The following is a 15,953-nucleotide window of genomic DNA, read 5'->3' on the forward strand; positions in this document are numbered from 1 at the left end:
AAAAAGCAGTAACTTGGTGAGGTGCTAAGGAGTATTTAGAGAAACCACATGCTATACTAGCCATACAGTACCTGAAAAAGACCATAGTTTAATCTATCATCTTAAAGCGGAGAAAGTGAAAATAACCAATTATACAAGCAGTTTCGGTAGCATACTCGAGGTGGTTAAATGTCACATCGAGGAATTCTCTTAAGGTTGGTTAAGTGGCAGATCTAATTTGGAAAACAGGACCGTGAAATCAAAGTCTTTGCTTTGAACTGTCTAAATTGTCCCACAGTTTAGCTCAGTAGGAAACTCGGCAGGGCTTGGGTTCAAAGTCTTAGGATATGAAAATCATTTTACCATCATTGTCCTCGAGTTATCTGTCTTCATAAGGAGCTGTGAGGTCTCTGCATTAGACACCTACGGCCACCATTTCAGAATTTACAGAGAAGTTCAGATGCCTCCTCTTGAGAGCGGATGTTTGATTTTTAGCTTGGGTCATGCGGTAGCTAGTTGGAGATTCCTAAGTGAAGGATTTCTATTTTATCAGTATTAAAAAGAGTGAGATAGGGACAGGAATGAAAACAAAAACCGAAGAACAAACAAAGAAATAAAATAAACAATACAGGAAAGATCCATAGGCTTGCTGTAAGTAAGACTATGGCCTTATGGGAAATAGAGATTTCTTTCTGGGTTAGGGCAAGGTCTTCTGAAATTTCACCCTACAGATAAAGCTATACTTTTTAATGTGTTCTTTAGTATACTCCCACATGGAAGGAAAGGGTGCTATAATAGGAGTGATTTGACAGATGGATTCTGGGTTTGCTGGGGACTGAGTTTCACTTTTGAGGCCAGAATGAGCTTATATAGAAACTCACACTGCAAGAGGAAACAAATTTCTGGTGGGTAAAGTCCCCCATGGAAAGGAAGGTGTATGGGACCAGGTCCATGGTGGAAGTTGGTAAACGGGCCAAGTGTAACAAACAAACAAACAAACAAACAAACAAAGTGGTGAAGATTAAGTGGCCCTAATTGCCCACATGGAAAGCATGTGCCCCGACAATGGTAGCAGCTACTTTATTAGGTAGGATGACTTCTACAGCAATTAAGAAAATCTAGGGTTGCGGGGACACCTGGGCAGCTCAGTTAGTTAAGCAATCCAATTTTTTATTTCAGTTCAGGTCATGATTTCACGGTTCACAGGCTCAAGCCCCACATTGGGGGTCTGCACTGGGCATGGAGACTGCTTAAGATTCTCTCTCCCCCTCTCCCTCTGCCCCTCCCCTGCTCACGTGCACATGCTCTGTCTCTTGAAGAGAAGAGAAGAGAAGAGAAGAGAAGAGAAGAGAAGAGAAAAGAAGAAAAGAAAAGAAAAGAAAAGAAAAGAAAAGAAAAGAAAAGGAAAGAAAAGAAGAAAAGAAAACCCAACTTGAAATGGCTTAAACAGCAAGCAAATTTTATTGATCACATAACAGGAAATCCCAATAAAGTATAGGGTAAATTCAGCAGTTATTAATCTACCAGTTCAATGACATCGTCAAGAGACCAGGTTTTATTCTTTTTACCTTTCTGCTCTATCTTACTGAGTATATCAGCCTTGCCCTCATAATCGCAACATGGTTGCAACAATACCAGATAGGCTCTCCAGATGCCGACGGCCAGAAGAATATATTTTGTAGAAATTTCCTAAGGTATCTTTTCTCTTGTCTCATCGGCAAAACGAAACAAAACAAAAAAGAGCGAAGTCATACACTTACCAAATCAAGCACTAGTAAAGGAAATACGATTATTATGACTGCTTTACAGTAATAGCAATTTATTCTGGAGATGGAGTCTGGAGTGCCTTTTCTAAAACATGGGCAACTGAATAAAACTGGTGTTCTGAAAGCAAGGAAGGCAACCAATAATGTTTATGCCAACACCAGTCAACTAGACTAATGGTTGCTGTGGGCAATGTGATTCCAGGGCTGCCAAATCATTTGATTACTTTTGAAAAGCTGGAACTCTGGATGTTTATGCAAGATCTCCCAATTTTTAAATATTGGCAATGCATTCAAAACATCTTAAAATACGTTATGACCAAAATCATCCCATCCAAATAAAACAACTCTGTAGTCCAGATATGTCCTGCAAACTACCAGTTTATAACCTCTGGTTTACGTTATGAATTTATGTAACTAAAACTTTCTCCACTTAGAAAGCAAAGTTCACTTTAAGCTTGCCAGTAACTGAATTATACAAATTTCTGGGAAAAAAATTTAACTAATAAAGTTTTATTCACTTATAGTAAACTTCAAATGACATAGCTATTAAGGATTGCAATAAATGGTGTAGGAAAAAAGATGTTATATGAATCAGAGAATGTTTATATGATTTTGTTGTCAGCGTTCTAATTTGACAGGTTAATTGTCAAAACAATCAAGATGCTGCTAGTTATCTAATGATGAATAGACAATGTTCTTCCATCCCTCTCAGTTTCCTGTAATTTACTCAGGGTTTTTATTTGTTTGTTTGCTGGCTTTAAGTAGAGGGTAAATTACTTCTTACTAAATGAGAAAATCAAGATACTCAAAATATTTGAGGAACTAGTAATCAATACAACAGTAAGAAGAGGGGGGTGTCTAGGAAAGTCATCTAATTAGACACGTCAGATTCATAGCTCTTTGTTTAGAATCATCTTCTTTCCTGTGAATATGGAGAATAGAAATCTTAAATTCATACAAAGATTCTCAAGAGTATGTCTCTCTAGAAAATTTTTGTTTAATCTCCTCAAAGTAGAACATGAATCAAGAAATGTTAACATACTCCCAGTCCCTCTCCCATCCAGAAACAAAAAGAAAGAAAGAAGAAAGAAAGAAAGAAAGAAAGAAAGAAAGAAAGAAAGAAAGGAAGAAAGGAAGAAAGGAAGAAAGAAATGTTAACATCCTTGGGTATCAAGAGCAAATAATAAGGGGAAAGTAAGTACATTTCTCTTCCGTCCAGACTGTCCAGTCTTCTAAGTTGATTATTACCCACCACCTGCTTAGTTGCTGCTTCAGACCTTTGGGTTGGAACCCTGAAAAAGACAAGTTCTTAAATGATCAACTTATTCCAAAAAATTAGATATTATATAACTTTTGAACTCTTAAGAAATTAAAATAAATTCTGTGTAGTCACACATCCTACTTTATACATTATTTGATATATCACAGTGAAGGGGTGGAAACACGGGAAGGTAGGGAAAGAAAGTGAGAAAAACCTCACACTGGGATCCAAATATCCATCTGACTAATTAGTATAATATGAAGAAGGTGAGGGATCAACAGAAAACTTATGAGACATCGGATGATTATTCTATGAGAAATGTCCTCTATCTCACTTCCCTGGGATATATTTCTGAGAAAATGACGAATATTAGGATCATCATCCCTTTCCAGATAAAACCCTTCCATCTTCCTCTTGGGTTTGACCAAACTTAGAAGGAAGACATCTCAGGGGCGCCTGGGTGGCTCAGTCGGTTGGGCGTCCGACTTCGGCTCAGGTCATGATCTCGCGGTCCATGAGTTCCAGCCCCGCGTCGGGCTCTGTGCTGACAGCTCAGAGCCTGGAGCCTGCTTCATATTCTGTCTCCCTCTCTCTGCCCCTCCCGCACTCATGCTTTGTCTCTCTCTCTCTCCCTGTCAAAAATAAATACATTAAAAAAAAAATCTTTTAAAAAAAATTTTAGAAAAGAAGGAAGACATCTTAGCTCCTATCCTATAATCATACAAACACTGTTCTTAGCGAACATCTTCCAGAAAGACATGGTTAGAACTTCTCTCCTTCATAGTAGGAGTGTGACAAGATTACAACAGTTTGGCTATTGATCTCTTACCTTAGGTGTTGACGTTGTTTTATCCTTAAAAACAGTAGAGGGAAGCACTTTTGTGGCATACTATATTAGGGACAAAAATAATAGTAGGTCATTAGAAATGCTATGCATTTCCAATCTTCGGTATATTTATTTCCTAATTTAAATCATTCCTTACCTCCCCATCACTCATTTAAATTCTACCCAACTTTCAGGGTCTAGTTCAAATTCTAACCACAGAGTCAATGCATCTTTTTCTTACTTTAAATTAATCTGACCCCATTCATTTCCCTTTTGACCACATTCTTCTCATTCGTATGACTTGCTTTGGTGCAAAAAAATACGCGAGGAATTAAGTGCTCTATATGTATATGACTAGTTTACACACTAAGCATGTAAACTTTTTGAAAAAAAAAATTTAGTTCTTTCTCATTTACCCACAACAGAGTACCAAGTATGAAGAAACAATGTGTTCAGTAATACTCAAGTGAATGAATCCTACTTTTTACTTCGTAGTGCCTGACTTTTATTGCAGGTTTGCCTACATATGGTCTGGTTTTTATTTTTTATTTATTTATTTTTTTTTATTAAAAAAATTTTTTTTAAACATTTATTTATTTTTGAGACAGAGAGAGACAGAGCATGAGCAGGGGAGGGTCAGAGAGAGAGACAGACACAGAATCCGAAACAGGCTCCAGGCTCTGAGCTGTCAGCCCAGAGCCTGATGCAGGGCTTGAACCCACAGACCGTGAGATCACGACCCGAGCTGAAGCCGGACGCCCAACCGACTGAGCCACCCAGGCGCCCCTGGTCTGTTTTTTAATATCCTATCTTCCACAGACGATTGTGGCTAATATAGGGCTTATTCTGTCTATATCATATTAAAAAGTAAAATATAATTTATAATAAAATTTTATATTCTCCAAAGTAAGCATCTAGAAACTATCCTTTGAAGGACACTGTTTACCTCCTCTAGCAGAACTAGTCATCATTTCTTGATGATTATGTAACAGTAAAATTATTTTTAACGTATGGGGGGTGGGAGGGAGGGGAGGGGAGGGGAGGGGAGGGGCATTGAAGAGGGCACCTGTTGGGATGAGCACTGGGTGTTGTATGGAAACTAATTTGACAATAAATTTCATATAATACAAAAAATAAAGTAAATAAAATAAAAAAGAACTATTTTTAACAACAAAAAATTAACACCCATACTAATTTATAGATAGTAAGTAGGCCTTGCTTTCTCAGATATACCTGTGTGCTACAATACCTCAGGTTGACCTAGGGAGCACATATCCTGAGAAAGAATCTATAGATTTACAGATGCCATTCACATCCAGCCCAGATGACATTTAAGGAGTCACTAGTGACTACCTGATACTTACAAGGAAAGAGGAAGTGGACACGGTTGTAGGTATTGGGGGCGGTGGAAAATCTGGCTTCGTAATTAGCTAGTGAAAAGGTAAAAGAAATAAAATAAAATAAAAAATAATGCAAAGATGGGGCCTTGAAAAGAGACGTGCCGAATGGAAAGGCTTCAGTCATTTCTAGACATGGTGAACTCATGATCCTGCCCATGAAAATAGCCTAAACCTGTAAGTTCAAGTGCTTTCATTTAGGTATGCACGTGCGATTCAGAAATAAGCTCAGCGCCAGTAGACAGACAACGAAGACGGCACTCTATACAGCAGATTTCTACTCTTCTCGTATTATTAAGTTACCAACTTTTCCGACTGCCATAATTCAGGTTCAGAGGTTAAACGTAGGAATGTAGTGGAAAAGCCCACCTTCTCACATTTTGCATTTTCAAAAAGTTTTGCAGGAAAATCTAGCTTTCATATAAATATTCGCACAGATTTTCACATTCTTCTGAGGAAACAATGGGCTATCGTGGGTTATGTCTCTTGCTAGTGTTTCCTTGCGATTAGATTGGAAGCGATATTTAAGAGAGGTTGCTAACTCACAAAAGAAGCTGGAGGCTCAGTGCCCTCAACTGGCAGATCAGGTGTATGGAGCTTCATCTGAGTCATCTAAAAAAAAAAATAATAATAATATCTTTTTTTATTTATATATTTTTTTCAACGTTTATTTATTTATTTTTTTGGGACAGAGAGAGACAGAGCATGAACGGGGGAGGGGCAGAGAGAGAGGGAGACACAGAATCAGAAACAGGCTCCAGGCTCTGAGCCATCAGCCCAGAGCCCGACGCGGGGCTCGAACTCACGGACCGCGAGATCGTGACCTGGCTGAAGTCGGACGCTTAACCGACTGCGCCACCCAGGCGTCCCAATAATAATAATATCTTAAAATGAAATGATCGGTTTCCTAAGTTCAACTTCCAAATAAGCAGTCCTCTCAAGACACGGGAGATCAGAAACTGAGATGACACAAGAGACCAGACAGGAAATCACAGTGGCCCCTCTGCTGCATTCTGCTGTAACCAGAGCTGTTAGAGACAGGTAAGTTTCCATTAAACATCACGGCCAATGGCATTGCCATTAACCAACCTCTGCCCGAATTTCTAAACTTGCAAGACACAGCCAGGGCTTTGAGGGTTATACATATTATATATGCTGTCATGGAACTATACATATCGTTGTCTTTATTGGGACATTTGCAAAAGGGAAAGGGTCCACCTACAGTCAGTGTGTGTGTGGGTGGGGGGAGAGAGAGAGAGAGAGAGAGAGAGAGAGAGAGAGATCTGGAGTCTGCCCTCCTTGTTCTCTTTACTTCTTTGCATTTGTGAACTTCAGCAAGGAGCCTCTGCATTTTGGGAAGACTCTTTGGGATTTAAAACAAAGGCAAAGGAGAAATTTCTGAATGCGTAGTTACGGAGCCCCAAATTCTTACTATATACTAACTGGTGGACTGGATTTGTAAAACGCCGCTGAGTAGGAACGATAGAAGAGACAATGAGAGAATCATGAACTGGGGCCCAAGGCAAACACACTACCAACTATGGTTCACCTCTTGGGGTCGTACAGGCTTCACCGTCTGTGGGTTCTTCTTCTGTTTGCGAGGCCTGGTGCCAGTGGTAGATGCTGGCCTGTATATGAAAGCATATCATATACATTGACTTAGCAGTTCCTTCACCATGATGAGGACATTCAAGAGAAGTTTGCCAATTTCCTTTGCCTGTTGCATCATCTTTGGTCATTGACTGGCCTTTCTTCTGTTCTCTAGGACATTCTTAACGTTTCCTTGTCCTGGAATTCATAATCACCACCACGAATTTTCTTTGTGATTCTCTACAGAGCCCTGAATTCCTAATAACGATGGCACTGAATCAACGGTTGTAAAAATTATGTTATTTCATTAATGATTTAGTCACTCAATATTTAGGAAAACCCATTACATGTGAGTAAGTCGGTGTTTTAAAAATGCTAGAAAGACGCTACAGTGTCAAGACCGTGTTTGAAAGACGAGGCAATCTAGGTGGAAAGCCAGATTCCACCGATTTACTTTGTAAAACTTTGAACATATTTTTAGCCTCTCTGACATTTGCTTCCACTTTAGGACAAGTGTAAAGTGCCTGACTTTGCAAGAGTGTTGTAAGAATTAATATACAATACCTTTTCATCTATAAAATGGCATTAACAGTTAGTACTTCACAACCTTCTTGTGAAGATTAAAGATAATGAATGCAAAAAGACTTGGCACAACACGTGTCATAAGCTAGCGACCGATAATTGTTACATATTTTATTCCTACAATGGGTGTAAAATCCTTAATGATGAGAATTAGAATAACTCTATTAATTATATTATTAATTATATTTATTAATTATAAATAAATAGAATAGATAGATAAAATAGAGTAACTATTAATTATATTATTAATTATATTTATTAATTATAAATACAGTGATCAGCACAAAAAGACATGTCTTACTGTGTAGGATTTCCCAGTAAAACTGACACCCAGCATCTGGTCCAAGAAAAAATGCATCTGGACTCGTTTCAGAGTATTTGAAGGGAACCCTAATTAACTTTGAGAATTCGGGTCAGCTCCTTAAATTTAAAATAAATTAGAGGCCAAAAAGTCCCCAAAGCAAGATAGAAGGCTACCTCTGGACTTTCTTCTGCTTTCGTCTGGGGCTTTGGTGCCAGATTACTATAGCAACCACCACAAATATGACAGCCACAGGGAACAGCACCCCGACCACAATGGAGAAGTCTGCAACAAAGAGAAGCAGAGCTGGTGAGGGCATGAGAAATTCACAAATATGCATCACTCTAGTCCTTATTTCTTTTCTCATCACAAATTCCACCCCCCGTTTCCCACCTGCCCCCCCCCCCCGTCCAAAACACGCATTCCCTGGAAAATCTCTAATAGTCAATAAAATAAAAATGCATTTTGATCTTGAGTGTTGTAATGTTATGCAGATAGAGAAAGTAAAGGGGAAATCCATATTGTACTAAACATTGCATATGAGGGAGGTCAGGCATCATGCTGCTGAGAATTCTTAGAAGGCACGACGTCTGTAACCTCTGGAAAGTGTAGGGCTGGGAGAGGAGAGGAAATACGAAGTCAGGAGATGGAAGAAAAGGAGTGGCACACTTTTCACACTCAGCCTTGGAAGCAGAGAAAAAGAAACGGAAGGCTTGAGATCATATTCTTGTCGGTAGCAAATAAGGAGTGAAGACACGAAGACCAGAATTGAGAGCGACACAAGCGAGTGTCTTACTGATGTTGGCTCCAGAGCAGAATGATTACGGACAGAAAAGAGATGATGTGACCCAGTGAACTGCGGAATGATTTGAACACATTTCCTGGCTCTAGATGGTGTTTCCTCTGTTTTAATTCCTGATCTAAGTAACGAAGGCAACTTCAATCTTTTGCTACCGCAGACATTAATTTCTCTTATAATAGTCAGAAGCTTCAGAGACCAGGAGGTACAAGTGTGAGGGGGCAATGCAAACAACTCCTGCTTTCTTATTAGAGCTCAGCAGAGCAATAATAAGATTAAATTTTGCAGAAATGCGAGAAAAACTCCCAAGTGTGAACACGCATACATGCAGACGGAGGCAAATATGTCAGACGCAGAATTTTAAGATAATAACAAACATCTAATATTTTCCACCTTGCATAACAATTCCGATCAAAAAGGCCAAAGGAAACAAAATTCTGAAGGGTTTGTGTTGAATATGGTATAGATATATTCAGAATCAAAAAAAAAATAGGACTGGCACTAACATTAAAATTGTAACTATTTTCAGAAGATTAACATGGCACCAGAAGAAATAAAGAGGAAATTGACTCCTTCACAAACACCCCTAATTTGAAAGGACAAGGTCTGCAGAGAAAGCTGGGGTATAAGACAGATGAGAAGTATCGTAATTGGAAGTAGGTATGCATTTGAAGATGGAAATAATTGAAGAGAAAATACACTCTTCTGTTTCTGGTAATGGCGGTCTGGGACATTCAGACTAACTCTCTCACTAAGAGCAACTAAGACATTTTTCCAAAAAAAAAAAAAACACAAAAGTTGTCAAAGTTATGGCAATATTTGGAAAAAAAAATGGGGAACGGGCATCTCAGTGGCTCAGTTGGTTAAGTGTCCAACTCTGGTTCAGGTCATGATCTTGCAGTTCGTGAGTTTGAGCCCTGTGTCGGGTTCTGGGCTGACGGCTCAGAGCCTGGAGCCTGCTTCAGATTCTGCGTCTCCCTTTCTCTCTGCCCCTCCCTGGCTCGTGCTTTTCCTCTCTCTCAAAAATAAACAAACATTAAAAAAATTAAATTTAAAAAATAGGGGAAAATGACCTTGGAAAGATTCGTGAGAGGGCAGGAACCCAGAAAGACAGAAAGGAAAATGATCCTGGTGTTGGAAGTTCAGAAATGCAGGAAGGAATGAAAAGTAAATAAACCAAGCATGAACCCGAATTTAAACTATGGCCTTTGAGTGGCAATTGTGTGTCATCGGTTGTGACAATGTACCACTCTGGTGGAGGATGTTGATAGTGAGGAAGGCTTTGCGTCAGGGAAGGATGGCGAGGCAGAAGGTATATGGGGATTTTCTACTTTCTGCCCAATTTTGCTGTGAACCCAAAACTTTTCTAAAAAGTAATGTCCATTTTTTACAACACCAAATAAAATGAATATTTTCATAATGGCCACTACAATAATATAAAATAAATACATAATCTCTGAATTAATAAAAAAGAAAAAACGGAATGATTAAAATCCTCAGTAAGTCCATAAGAAAGCAAGGAAGAAGAGAAAAAGGAACGTAGAACAGGAGAACAAATAAATATCATATAATATGATTGTAGATTACACCCAAGTATATCAGTAGTTGCCTTTACTTTAAATGGACTAAGTACCCTGGTTTAAAAATATATATCGTAAGACTAAAATTTTAAGAATGTGTATATTTCCACACTTTTCAAAAACAAGAGACAGATATAAAACACGATGCTTCAGAAAGAATGAAAGTACAAGTACGGGAAAAATGTTATGCCAATGCAAAGGAGACCAACAGAAATTTGGTACAGCTATATTAGTCTTACTATAGACTTTAAAAAGCATGAAGGGGTTCCTGGGTGGCTCAGTCAGCTAAGCGGCCGACTTCAGTTCAGGTCATGATCTCGTGGCTTGTGAGTTCAAGCCCCTCCTCAGGCTCTGTGCTGACAGCTCAGAGCCTGGAGCCTGTTTTGGATTCTGTCGCCTTCTCTCTCTGCCCCTCCCCCTCTCGCGCACTGTCCTCCTCTCTCTCAAAGAGAAGCAAACACTAAAAAAAAAAAAACTTGTAAAAGAAGAAGACCGGAGATACACAGAAGCATTGCATGCGGATGAAAGTGCCAGTTCACTGAGAAGACATAACAATTCTAAACTTTTATGTAATAGCGTGGTCACAAAAGATATAAGCATTGGTAAAACAAGAAGTCATAACCAAATTCACAGTTATAGTGAGGGATTCTAAGACTCCTGGCTCAGTAACTGATAGCACAAACAAACAAGATATCAGTAGGGATTGATACACGCGCACACGGTGAACAAAGGTGGCCTCACGAACATAGAAAATGCTGCACAGAACAACCGTAGAATACATATTTTTGTGTGCACAGACAGAAGACTCACAAGTATGGGCACATGCCGAGCCACGCAGCAAGCAAGTCTCCACATATATCAACAGATTCTTACCCTAGTAGTTTCTCTGATCCTTATGGGATTATGTTAAGTATTAATTTAACAACACGTGGAAAGTCTGAATAAGCACACACGTTAAGAAACACGTCTAAGCATTTCAAGGGCCAAAGAAGAGAGAAAATGGAAAACACAATATAATTTGAATCAAACGATAATGAAAATATCCTTTAGGGGCGCCTGGGTGGCGCAGTCGGTTAAGCGTCCGACTTCAGCCAGGTCACGATCTCGCGGTCTGTGAGTTCGAGCCCCGCGTCAGGCTCTGGGCTGATGGCTCAGAGCCTGGAGCCTGCTTCCGATTCTGTGTCTCTCTCTCTCTGCCCCTCCCCTGTTCATGCTCTGTCTCTCTCTGTCCCAAAAATAAATAAACGTTGAAAAAAAAAATTTAAAAAATAAAAAAAGAAAAAAAAGAAAAAAAAGAAAATATCCTTTAGCAAATGGGCGACAACTAAGAGAGGTCTTAGAGAAAAATGTATGGATTTATAAACCTCAAAAAATGTATTGAAAAAGGGGGCTGAAAGTTAATGAACCAAATATCCCTTTTGAGAATTTATTTAAGACAAAATAAACTTAAGGAAAGGGACTGGAATAGGATAAATTACAGTATAAATTGAAAGAGCAAACAAAATGTAAAAAAAGGAAAACAAATAGTAAAAAAATAATAACCATTGAAAATTTGTATTTGGATGATATTTAAAAAGAGAAAAAACGATTCCACAGATTACATTGATAGAAAGAAAAGTGAGGGGGAGCCTGGGTGGCTCAGTCGGTTAAACATCCAACTCGCTTTTGGCTCAGGTCATGATCTCATGGTTCGTGGGTCCAACTCCACGTTGGGCTCTTCGCGGACAGTGTGGAGCCTTCTTGAGACTCTTTCTCTCCCCCTCTCTCTGCCCTTCCCCTGCTCACACTTGCTCATGCCCTCTCTCTCTCCAAATAAATAAATAAACTTAAAAAAAGTCAATGTGATGGCCAAATTCAATTTAGATAAAGCAGAAAAAATGTGTAGGAAACCATAATATAACAAAATTTATATATGAAGAAATTAAAGGCCTGAAGGGTTTTATAACTACTAGAGAAATCGGCTCTTCTATTCTTATACAAGGTATTCCAGAGAATATAAAAAAATGAATACTTTCTTTTTTTTTTTTTTTTAATTTTTTTTTTTCAACGCTTATTTATTTTTGGGACAGAGAGAGACAGAGCATGAACGGGGGAGGGGCAGAGAGAGAGGGAGACACAGAATCGGAAACAGGCTCCAGGCTCTGAGCCATCAGCCCAGAGCCCGACGCGGGGCTCGAACTCACGGACCGCGAGATCGTGACCTGGCTGAAGTCGGACGCTTAACCGACTGCGCCACCCAGGCGCCCCAAAAATGAATACTTTCTAATTCATTTTCTATGCATAACAACACCCACACTGAGCAAGTACATTATAAAGAAATTACGGGAGGGGCGCCTGGGTGGCGCAGTCGGTTAAGCGTCCGACTTCAGCCAGGTCACGATCTCGCGGTCCGTGAGTTCGAGCCCCGCGTCGGGCTCTGGGCTGATGGCTCAGAGCCTGGAGCCTGTTTCCGATTCTGTGTCTCCCTCTCTCTCTGCCCCTCCCCCGTTCATGCTCTGTCTCTCTCTGTCCCAAAAATAAATAAGCGTTGAAAAAAAAAAAAAAAGAAAAGAAATTACGGGACAGGATCACTCACAGGCATAAAATAGCAAACATCGTCCATCAATATGTGTAAGACACACTGTTTCTATGTTGAGTTTATCCAAAGATTGCAAAGTCAAATACATGCTCACATATCAATCAATTTATTTTGAAATACGAGCTGAATAAAGGGGTAAGAAATCTCACCCAATAAAGAAAGAAAATGTCTTTGATTTCATTCTCAGCAAAGTAGGAATAGAAGTGAATTTTCCTAATCTGAAGAAGATCTAAACATGTACAGAATACCTTCAGATACCGGGGCAAAATACTGCAAGTCTTTGAGATTGGAAGAAAAACAGAGAAATTTTTTATCACTATTTCTATTCTGCGTTGTACGGGAGGCTCTATTCAGTGAAGGAAAACAAATGCAAGGATTAAAATTGTAAAGATTAGAGAGAGACGAACAAAGCTGTCATTTTCTGAAATAATATGATTATGTAGGAAATCTGCTAACATTTACAGATAAATTACTAGAATTATTAAGAGAGGTAGTATAGGTGCTTGGCACAAAAATGAATATACAAAAATTAGTTGAATTTCTATATTCTAGTAATAGCTGAAAGATAGTTTTCAAAAGAGCCCATTTAAAATATGCAGGAAAACTTAAATTCCTAGGAACAAACCTAATAAAATATATGCAAAATTGTTGTGGTGAAGCTATCAAGCTGGCAAAATTAAGAAAACCTAAATAAACGGATAGACATTTTGTCAATAGATTTGGAATTCAATAGCTTAGATGTGCTCGTTGTTCCCATAGAGACCACAGATGTGGTCTATGTTAAATGAAAATCCCAACAGGAATTGAGTGTGTAACTTGAGATTATATGTGAAAGTACAAAAAACTACTAACCAAATCATTCATAAAGAACAGAGTTAAAGGACCACCTAGATCAAAATTATTTCAAAGACCTGGTGGTAAAAGAGGGCCATACTAGTACACAGATAAATAGGACCACCAGAAAAGAACAGATATCCCAGAAAGACACATATATGAACACTTGCTTTATTAGATAAGTGTCACCGTGGAGCCTTAGGGAAAGATGATCGTATGAATGATGATGTGACCATTGGGCATCCATCTGGGATAAAAATGAAATTAAACATTTGCATCATACACAAAGCAATTTCAGATAGAGACTTAAATTTGAAAAGAGAATAAAATAATGCTTTCTAGAAGACAATACACAGATATATATTCACGATTTCAGAGTAGGGAAAATTTCCTTTAAAAAGGATACACACACACACACACACAAAACTAACAATAAGGAAATGATGAAAAAATTGACTATACTGCATTAAAAACTTCTGACGATCACATAACACCACAAAAAGCATAAGAAAACTCAGAAGGAGGGAAGTTATTTTTAACATGTATAACTGAAAATAGTTTATATGAAAAATATAATATTAAAACATACACAAGTGAATAAAAAGGTGGGGAGAGACAACTCACTAGAAATACAAAAAGGCTTAAACAAATACTTCACAGAAAATATAATCCAAATGGCCAAAAGGTAAAGAAATGTTCTTTTATTATTCACAGTGGTAGTAGTTACAGAAAGCAAAATTAAAAACCCAACATGCCGTCACAGAAACTTAGCCAAAAGGGCTAAAATTTGCTATCTGCCAATGGCAAATGGCTTAAAGGTCGTAGAACAATAGGAACTTATACTCACTGCTGCTGGGAGTGTTAATTTGTACAACCACCCCGGAAACAATTGGGTATGATATAGTTAAGATAAATAGATTTGAATGTGGGGTGCCTGGGTGGCGCAGCCAGTTAAGCCTCCGACCTTGGATTTCGGCTCCAGTCATCATCTCAAGGTTCATGAATTCGAGCTCCACATGGGCTCTGTGCTGATAACGCAGAGCCTGCTTGTGATTCTCTGTCTCTCTCTCTCTCTGCCCCTCCCCGACTTATCCTCGCTCAAAAATAAATAAGCATTTAAAAAACTGGACTTGAATGATAACATTTATGGAAATTTTTTTCAACATAGCCTTGAAGTATCCGTAAAAACAGTAAGAAAGGAAATTGTCATGGGGCGCCTGGGTGGCGCAGTCGGTTAAGCGTCCGACTTCAGCCAGGTCACGATCTCTCGGTCCGTGAGTTCGAGCCCCGCGTCGGGCTCTGGGCTGATGGCTCAGAGCCTGGAGCCTGTTTCCGATTCTGTGTCTCCCTCTCTCTCTGCCCCTCCCCCGTTCATGCTCTGTCTCTCTCTGTCCCAAAAATAAATAAGCGTTGAAAAAAAAAAAAAAAAAAAAAGAAATTACGGGACAGGATCACTCACAGGCATAAAATAGCAAACATCGTCCATCAATATGTGTAAGACACACTGTTTCTATGTTGAGCTTATCCAAAGATTGCAAAGTCAAATACATGCTCACATATCAATCAATTTATTTTGAAATACGAGCTGAATAAAGGGGTAAGAAATCTCACCCAATAAAGAAAGAAAATGTCTTTGATTTCATTCTCAGCAAAGTAGGAATAGAAGTGAATTTTCCTAATCTGAAGAAGATCTAAACATGTACAGAATACCTTCAGATACCGGGGCAAAATACTGCAAGTCTTTGAGATTGGAAGAAAAACAGAGAAATTTTTTATCACTATTTCTATTCTGCGTTGTACGGGAGGCTCTATTCAGTGAAGGAAAACAAATGCAAGGATTAAAATTGTAAAGATTAGAGAGAGACGAACAAAGCTGTCATTTTCTGAAATAATATGATTATGTAGGAAATCTGCTAACATTTACAGATAAATTACTAGAATTATTAAGAGAGGTAGTATAGGTGCTTGGCACAAAAATGAATATACAAAAATTAGTTGAATTTCTATATTCTAGTAATAGCTGAAAGATAGTTTTCAAAAGAGCCCATTTAAAATATGCAGGAAAACTTAAATTCCTAGGAACAAACCTAATAAAATATATGCAAAATTGTTGTGGTGAAGCTATCAAGCTGGCAAAATTAAGAAAACCTAAATAAACGGATAGACATTTTGTCAATAGATTTGGAATTCAATAGCTTAGATGTGCTCGTTGTTCCCATAGAGACCACAGATGTGGTCTATGTTAAATGAAAATCCCAACAGGAATTGAGTGTGTAACTTGAGATTATATGTGAAAGTACAAAAAACTACTAACCAAATCATTCATAAAGAACAGAGTTAAAGGACCACCTAGATCAAAATTATTTCAAAGACCTGGTGGTAAAAGAGGGCCATACTAGTACACAGATAAATAGGACCACCAGAAAAGAACAGATATCCCAGAAAGACACATATATGAAC

The 15,953-nt window shown here is 38.5% G+C and overlaps 1 protein-coding gene across 5 annotated transcripts in view; it reads right to left on the reverse strand.

Moving 5' to 3' along the window:
- Positions 1-2,726: 2,726 nt before the first annotated feature.
- Positions 2,727-15,953, reverse strand: part of ADAM28 (ADAM metallopeptidase domain 28) — a 76,238-nt gene continuing 63,011 nt past the window's right edge. For 3 of the 5 annotated variants that reach the window (XM_045456879.1, XM_045456870.1, XM_045456861.1), the window contains 6 exons: positions 7,879-7,987; positions 6,779-6,857; positions 5,776-5,841; positions 5,197-5,262; positions 3,836-3,895; positions 2,727-3,037 (listed from right to left, as the gene is read on the reverse strand). In XM_045456879.1, coding sequence (XP_045312835.1) covers positions 3,017-3,037; positions 3,836-3,895; positions 5,197-5,262; positions 5,776-5,841; positions 6,779-6,857; positions 7,879-7,987 — 401 coding nt within the window. In that variant the 3' untranslated portion in view covers positions 2,727-3,016. Of the gene's footprint in view, positions 3,038-3,835; positions 3,896-5,196; positions 5,263-5,775; positions 5,842-6,778; positions 6,858-7,878; positions 7,988-15,953 lie in introns of those variants that run through there. The other 2 variants (XR_006707208.1, XM_045456892.1) reach the window with 2 other exon arrangements.

The sequence above is a fragment of the Leopardus geoffroyi genome, chromosome B1 (genome assembly GCF_018350155.1).
Source record: "Leopardus geoffroyi isolate Oge1 chromosome B1, O.geoffroyi_Oge1_pat1.0, whole genome shotgun sequence".
Taxonomy (NCBI): Eukaryota; Metazoa; Chordata; class Mammalia; order Carnivora; family Felidae; genus Leopardus; species Leopardus geoffroyi.